At 35.8% G+C, this 8,478-nt stretch overlaps 1 protein-coding gene and 1 long non-coding RNA gene across 4 annotated transcripts in view; one reads left to right on the forward strand and one right to left on the reverse strand.

Annotated features, from left to right (window-relative positions):
* Window positions 1–784: 784 nt before the first annotated feature.
* Window positions 785–7,509, reverse strand: LOC120491129 (RLA class II histocompatibility antigen, DP alpha-1 chain-like). Of its 2 annotated transcripts, XM_089118098.1 has the most exons (5): window positions 7,086–7,509; window positions 5,033–5,290; window positions 3,709–3,993; window positions 2,358–2,485; window positions 785–1,455 (listed from the first exon to the last, which is right to left on the reverse strand). In XM_089118098.1, exons 1-5 carry the CDS (start codon window positions 7,192–7,194, stop codon window positions 1,444–1,446), a joined length of 792 nt encoding a protein of 263 aa, XP_088974224.1. In that variant the 5' UTR covers window positions 7,195–7,509; the 3' UTR covers window positions 785–1,443. The 2 variants fall into 2 exon arrangements, with proteins under 2 accessions (XP_088974224.1, XP_039544686.2); XM_039688752.2 differs by lacking the exon at window positions 785–1,455 and having other exon boundaries at window positions 1,470–2,485; window positions 7,086–7,507.
* LOC148977080 (uncharacterized) overlaps window positions 6,163–8,478 on the forward strand; it is a 301,169-nt gene continuing 298,853 nt past the window's right edge. For both annotated transcript variants that reach the window (XR_016145834.1, XR_016145835.1), the window contains exon 1: window positions 6,163–6,362. This is a non-coding gene — a long non-coding RNA (uncharacterized LOC148977080). The remainder of the gene's footprint in view (window positions 6,363–8,478) is intronic.

Here is an 8,478-nt window from a genome sequence, read left to right on the forward strand (position 1 = left end):
TAAAATATACAAAATATATGGATTCATTTCAACCTTTAAACCATTTTTTAAGAACAACTTATGATTATATATGATTATGCATATTAATATATTCTAGATATCTTATTCTAAAATTATTAATAGCAACATCTCTAACAAAAAACATGTACAAGTACATATTTAATTCAAGCATTTTTAAGGATCTATGTTTGTTTTATACGGTATAGTGTTAACACTGCTTAAAGGAGAAGTTCACTTTTAAAAACTTTTGCTGATAATTTACTCACCCCCATGTCATCCAAGATGTCCATGTCTTTCTTTCTTCACTCGAAAAGAAATTAAGGTTTTTGATGAAAACATTCCAGGATTTTCTCCATATAATGGACTTCAATGGGGTCCAAACGGTTCAAGGTCCAAATGAGAGTTTCAGTGCAGCTTCAAAGGGCTTTAAACGACACCAGACGACGAATAAGGGTCTCATCTAGCGAAACCATCGGTTATTTCAAAAATAAATAAAAAAAGTTTACATTTTATAAGCTCAAATGCTCGCCTTGCTCTGTTCTGTGATGCGCGTTCGTGACTCTCCTGTTCGAACTCGTTCATCAAAATGAACGAATCTTTTTTCGAGTCATGACTCAAAGGGTCCTAGATAAGACCTTTATTCATCGTCTGGTGTCGTTTAAAGCCCTTTGAAGCTGCTCTGAAACTGTGTTTTGGACCTTGAACCATTTGGACCCCATTGAAGTCCATTATATGGAGAAAATCCTGGAACGTTTTCATCAAAAATGTCTTTTCTTTTCGACTGAAGAAAGACAGACGTGGACATCTTGGATGACATGGGGGTGAGTAAATTATCAGAAAAAGTTTTTTTTAAAGTGAACTACTCCTTTAAAAGTTAATTTTACACATTTTGGCCCGAATGGCCTTCCATAATCTGATACCGTCGACACATATCGCAGCGCCACAGTTAAGCCAGTATTTGTAGTGTATGTGTAATACAAATATCCACGAGCTAGAGTCTCTTTCCCTCTGGATCTCCTGTTAAACTGCAGTTTTGCACTCTACAGAAGCAGGAATCACAGTGAACGTGGCGGATTATCAGCGCTCTTTAATTAGCGCAGTTAAGCGTTCCTCTCCCATAGGCCGGCTTATCTGCGGCTGTCAGAGCCCAACTATACATCAGTTAATGACCTCGATCTGCTCACTCCACAACGCCAGACTCAACTGAAGCATGAACATCAGCAGAACACACACTTCAGCACATGGGCAGAGTTATGGAAATCACTAAAGTACTGGGCTATTATGCATTCATAAAGATGAAAATTACATTTAAGCAAAATGTCATTTTTCGTATGGGAGATTTGAGATTATATTACATTTATTTAGGTGTTGTCCTGACGTAACGTCTTGCTTAATAAAATAAATCATCCTTTTGCAAGGTAGTCCTCCGTACATATACAGTTATTACAGTACGACCTGAAAAGCAAACAGGTATAATATATAAATATGATAAAACACTCAAATATTCAATAAATAGTTACATTTATTCATGTTAAAAATGAGAATAAACAAATCATTGTCAGTCTGAGGATTATGTTTGATGATATGAAAGGTGTTATGGAAATGACTAGTAAGACGTTCCCTCAATTAAGCATTTATGAAGATGAAGATCAATATTAAGCAAAAATAAGGGGGGAATTTGAGATTTTATTACATTTATTTCGGTTAAAATAGATGTTGTCATGATAATGAAAAGCTGGCCATCTTTGAAGTAATATTTCAGATTTTTTCTCTCTCATCTAAATGTTTTAAGAAAATGTTTTAACTGATCAATTTATAGGTCATTCTCAATAATCAGTCCTTACACAGTACGAGCTGAGCTATCCAAACAAACACAAACAATATAGAAAAATGATAAAAGACTCAAATATTCAATAAATAGTGACATTTACAGGTGAAACTCGAAAAATTAGAATATGGTGCAAAAGTTAATTTATTTCTGTAATTCAACTTAAAATGTGAAACTAATATATTACATAGACTCATTACATGCAAAGTGAGATATTTCAAGCCTTTATTTGTTATAATAGTTTACAGATATGAAAACCTTTTCACAATATTCTAATTTTGACTTTGGTGTTTTCATATCTGTAAACCATAATCATCAAAATTATAACAAATAAAGGCTTGAAATATCTCACTTTGCATGTAATGAGTCTATATAATATATTAGTTTCAGCTTTTAAGTTAAATTATTGAAATAAATGAACTTTTGCATGATATTCTAATTTTTTGAGTATGACCTGTATTGATGTTAAGCTGATTTTCAGTCAGTTTGAGGTGTGTGTGTGTGTGTCAGATGTTGTGAATGATCATACAGCCGAGAGCTCCATCTTGCTCATTACGATTAGAACGATTCCCGCCACAAATCCCAGAAATCCCACAAGAATCCCGACTACAAGCACTGCGGTCTCGACCTCCGGAGAGTCTTCCGGCTCCTCCACCTCTGTGACACACACATCAGCATATTCATATTTAATATTCTCAAAACATTAATGGTAGAAATAAAAACAATGCATAATCAAAATGTCTATTCAACAACATCATCCATTCTAGTATTCTTTTGCTAGTGTGAAACTGTGCATTATTCTGCATATATATATATATATATATATAAATAATTCAAAAACGCTGATTCATCCAGTACTGAAACAAGTGAAGTCTTTATGAGTGAGTCATTGAATCATTCATTCAAGAGAATCATTCAGAAACGCTGATTCACCCAGTAATGAAACAAGCGAAGTCTTTATGAGTGACACATTGAATCATTCAAAAACGCTCATTCATCCAATAATGAAACAAGTGAAGTCTTTATGAGTGAGTCATTGAATCATTCATTCAAGAGAATCATTCAGAAACGCTGATTCACCCAGTAATAAAACAAATGAAGTCTTTATGAGTGAGTCATTCAATCATTCATTTATGAGAATCATTCAGAAATGCTGATTCACCCAGTAATGAAACAAGTGAAGTCTTTATGAGTGAGTCATTGAATCATTCATTCAAGAAAATCATTCAGAAACGTTGATTCACCCAGTAATGAAACAAGTGAAGTCCTTATGAGTGAGTCATTGAATCATTCATTCAAGAGAATCATTCAGAAACGTTGATTCACCCAGTAATGAAACAAGTGAAGTCCTTATGAGTGAGTCATTGAATCAATAATTCAAGAGAATCATTCAGAAACGTTGATTCACCCAGTAATGAAACAAGTGAAGTCCTTATGAGTGAGTCATTGAATCATTCATTCAAGAGAATCATTCAGAAATGTTGATTCACTCAGTAATGAAACAAGTGAAGTCCTTATGAGTGAGTCAATGAATCATTCATTCAAGAGAGTTATTCAAAAACGCTGATTCACCCAGTAATGAAACAAGTGAAGTCTTTTTGAGTGAGTCATTGAATCATTCATTCAAGAGAATCATTCAGAAACGCTGATTCACCCAGTAATGAAACAAGTGAAGTCTTTATGAGTGAGTCATTGAATCATTCATTCAAGAGAATCATTCAGAAACGCTGATTCACCCAGTAATGAAACAAGTGAAGTCTTTTTGAGTGAGTCATTAAATCATTCAAAAATGCTCATTCATCCAGTAATGAAACAAGTGAAGTCTTTATGAGTGAGTCATCGAATCCTTCATTCAAGCAGAAGAAGTATGATCAGCTCACCGAAGAACCGTGAGATTTGGTCCTGCAGTCCCCGGTGTCGGACGCTGCAGCTGTAAACGTCTCCGCGCTCCGGACTGAAGCTCAGGTAGGAGAACACACGGAAGCCGAAGTCCCGGTCGGAGTAATACTGCGTCTCGCTGACGTCCCGCTCGCTCACCGGCTCTCCGTTCCTCCTCCACGAGATGTTCACGGGCGGCGGGTGGAAGTTCGACACCGAACAGATGAGGGTGTTCTCAACCCCGAGCTTCACGTCACTCTCGCTGTACAGCAGTGTGTCCGGAGCAACTGTGAGAACAGATAGCATACAAATTAAGCATGATTTAATGACTCGTAAATGTAAGTACACATTGATGGACTAAGACACGAAACGAGCGGTATTTACAGTGTTTATATCATTTGTATCAGCCACGAAGCGCCCGCGCTCTCAGATCACTTTGACGTGGCTGTGATTACAAAGAGGTAAAAACGATATAAATACTGTTGGTTTTCTCACACAAACCGCTCGTTTCGTGTCTTAGGCCATCAATGTGTACTTACACTTACGAGTCATTAAATCATGTTTAATTTGGACTTCTCTGTGCATGCTCTTTGAGGTGGTGACCAAAGACCTCCATTATATGACTGACAGACAAGAACGGTTTGACCTAAAAATGTCAAAATTGAAAATAATGCGGAAACAAAGACACCTGCATATTGGATGCCCTTGAGGTAAGATAAAACATACTTTAAAACTAAACTTAAAAAATTATTTCAAAGTGAACTATCCCTCTGATAACAGATCACTGCACTGTGAAAAATATAGATGGTTTAACTTAAAAAAGTAAGTAACCTGGTTGCCTTAAAATTTTAAGTTGATTGAACTGGAAAAAGTGAGTTAATACAATGAAGTAGATTAATTTAACCATCAGAAACTCAAAATTATATGTTATCTGAACTAAATAAATTATTTAAGCTGATTTGACAAAAAGAAAAAAATGTTGTGATTACTACACTGTAAAAATTTTTTGTTGGTTTAACTTAAAAAAGTAAGTAACCTGGGTTGCCTTAAAAGTTTAAGTTGATTGAACTGGAAAAAGAGAGTTAATACAATGAAGGAGATTAATTTAACCATCAGAAACTCAAAATAATAAGTTCTCAACTAAATAAATTATTATAAAGTTGATTTGACAAAATAAAATATGTTGTGATAACAAATCTTGAAAATATTTTTTACAGTGTAAATTATAATGTGGGCTCGTGCATTTTCTGTAAAGCTGCTTTGAAATGATGTGTATTGTGAAAAGCGCTATAGGAACCGAGTGATGTTCTGCTGATATCCGCTTACCGATGGACTGAGGAGGGTTGTTCTCTCCGGCGACACAGCGAGGGATGTTGTAGAAGCAGGTGCCGATGGACATGTGCGCTTGAGACGGTAAACTACGGTTGAGTCTCCAGTCCGACGCGAACTCCGGTAACCGCTGTCTCCCGGTGAAGGTTGTGGGATCCACGTCCCAGAGCTCCTGTCCATCAAACTCCAGCTCAAACCCAGCGTCCATCAGCTCTATGTGGCAGTAGGTCAGCTGACGCATCACATGCTTGCTGTCTGTGGGAGAAAAACCTCTCCAGTTGCTAGCGTGTAGATCGTATTTACGTGTTGTACGCACATGAACGCCACCACAATGTCGACTGAGAAGCTCTGCCGCGATCTTTAGGGGTTGTGGGGGTGTGACAGTGGCTATAAGCCGTCAACATTCGGGTTATGGTCGGGTTAAGGTCACTATTCGGGTTTCTGAAACCTTTGGAATAACCAGTTTTGATACGTGAGCAGAGAGAGTTACTCCTGTATGGAATTTGTGATCAATAAGCAATATAACGGCGACGCACGGTTAGCGTCTGGACGTACGCAATAGCGTCTTGTATCTCACTATCTCGGTACTTTCTGCCGTCAACATAAAATACATTAAATTCATGGTTTCCACACAAAGAAATTGGTTTCCTCCTCGCTCCAAAAGTATCGTGCTGTGCTGCGTCTATAATGGTCTCGCCATGTTTACCTCTACTCTAACGCTACTTCTTGTTTACTTCCGGTATACTTCCGGGGGGGTTATTAAAGGAGAACTACGGCGCAAAATGAACCTTTGCTCTAATTACACATTGTTACCTAGTCAACCGTTATCTGAGATTTGTTTTCATTATTGCCGAATGTAAATAGTTTTCTCTCTAAAAACAGTTTAGCCTATAACGCTAGGGCATAGAGTAATGACAAATAAAAATCGCTTGTTATTAATAATAAGGGTCCCTACATTCAAACCGAAGCATTGAGAACTTTGTCAGTGTCCATACAGTTTAATAAGAAGATATTTTATACATACAGTCAACTTCGCGAATACAGAAAGAAGCCATCTTTGAAAAAATAGTCTCTACCAGTCGATCTACGAACACCAATCCATGTGCGCTGGTACCTGGTGAGATGTGAATAAGGTGATAAGGTGAGCGCGAACAGTAGGCTACGTGTACATATTGAAGAGAAGAAAATGGTTCGTGTTTGTGTTTCTTCTGGAAACGGACCATATGGAATTCTGCACAGGTCATCGCACTTGGATCGGCGCTCGTAGATCGACTGGTAGAGACTATTTTTCCAAAGATGGCTTCTTCCTGTATTCGCGAAGTTGACTGTGTGTATAAAATATCTTCTTATTAAACTGTATGGACAATGACAACGTTCTCAATGCTTCGGTTTGAATGTAGGGACCCTTATTATGCTACCATGTTAGTGTGGGGCTATTTCGAGCCTTGTTAGTGGTAATAACAAGCGATTTTTATTTGTCATTACTCTATTTACACTCGCTCGGCAATCATGAAAACAAATCTCAGATAACGGTTGACTAGGTAACAACGTTCAATTCATCAAGGATTAATTAAATTTATCAAAATGTTACCGTAAAGACATTTATAGTGTTATTTCATTCTATTTCAAATAAATGCTGTTCTTTTGAACTTCCTCTTCATCAAAAAATCCTAAAAAAAAAAAATGGAACGCACCTGTTTTCAACATTGATAATATTCATGAATGTTTCTTGAGCGTCATATCATCATATTAGAGTGATTTCTAAAGGATCATGTGACACTGAAGACTGGAGTAATGATGATAAATTCAGCTCAGAAATAAATGACACTTTACTGTATTCACATAGAAAACAGCTATTTTAAATTGTCATCATATTTAACAATATTAGACTTTGTTGTATTTTTAATCAAATAAATGCAGCCTTGGTGAGCAGACGATATTAAATACATTAAAAATCTTACCGACTTTTGTATGGTAGTGTATAAACACAGGATAATAAACAACAGGAACAAACTCTAATGTTCAGTTATCAAGAAAATAAAATCCTTACCTTGAGCTCTTGAGAAACTCCAAGTGACGGCAGATGTGTACAAGAGAAAGCACATCCACAGCATTTCGAGGTCAGAGCCGAATGCCAGACACGCATTTACTGGAAACATTTACTTCCTCCATTCTTCACTAAACCGGTTCAGGTTCCACAGGTTCCGCTCTGAAGTCCACATGCCAGTTTCAGTTCTTTCGCGATGCATGAAACCATTGTTTTTATTCTGGATCAGCCATTGTGCATCAAGCATGTGATATTAGAAACAGTTCCAGGCCATTTATGATTGGCTAAATGCTCTGGACTGATAGAGAACCGGTTAATAAAATGTGATTTAGGCACATTGTTAAGGACGATAACGATATAGCTCGAAAAATCGTTCTAAATATAAAGGAATATAATCATGATAGCGACACAGCAAAATAAAATCGTTGACAGCCAATCAGAATCCACCCTGCTCTCAGGAGCACGCGAGTCGCGCATTACAGCGGCAGACTACAAAACATGAATAAATGCATGCTAATATAGTTATAGTTATCGGTTTTATAATCGGCTCGTTCCCACACATCTTCATTTTAACATCCGATAAAATCCATCCTATTTTGCATGTTATTTGCATATTACTAATTGTATTTTAAAGCATAAAAATGAGAATCTACATTTTAACAATAAATAAAATCCATTCTATTTTACATATTACAAATTATATAGAAAGCATAAAAAATTCAATTTCAATTTTAAAATCGCATTACAGTAACATGCTATTTTGCATGTTATTTGCATATTACAAATATTTTAAAGCATAAAAACGAGAATCAACATTTTAACATCCAATAAAATCCAACCTATTTTGCATGTTATTTGCATATTACAAATATTTTAAAGCATAAAAATGAATCAACATTTTAAACATCCAATAAAATCCATCCTATGTTATTTGCATATTACAAATTGTATTTTTAGGCATAAGAATGAAAATCTACATTTTAACATTAAATAAAATCCAACCTATTTTGCATGTTATTTGCATATTACAAATTTTATAAAAGGCATAAAAAAATTTAAATCAACATTTTAAAATCCCATAACAGTAACATCATATTTTGCATGTTATTTGCATATTAAAAATGATATTTTAAAAGTTATTTTAATGTTTACATTTGTTTTGCGTGTGTGTATGAGAACGAGCCTTTACAGTTTTTCCTCACGATGCACTGATTGACATTCATTTCTACATGTAATGAACAAAAACACCTTTTGACCAATGGATTCTGAACTGTTGCAAATCATACACTGAGTTTTTGCTATTCAAATTTCAAAATAAAAGTCCCCTGATGTTTCAGTTTTTCATGACTTTGGGAACCCAGTAAAATCCCAGTATAATGAAAACCTCTTCATGCCA

The sequence above is a fragment of the Pimephales promelas genome, chromosome 12 (assembly GCF_988280905.1).
Source record: "Pimephales promelas chromosome 12, fPimPro1.hap1.1, whole genome shotgun sequence".
In the NCBI taxonomy this organism is placed as follows: Eukaryota; Metazoa; Chordata; class Actinopteri; order Cypriniformes; family Leuciscidae; genus Pimephales; species Pimephales promelas.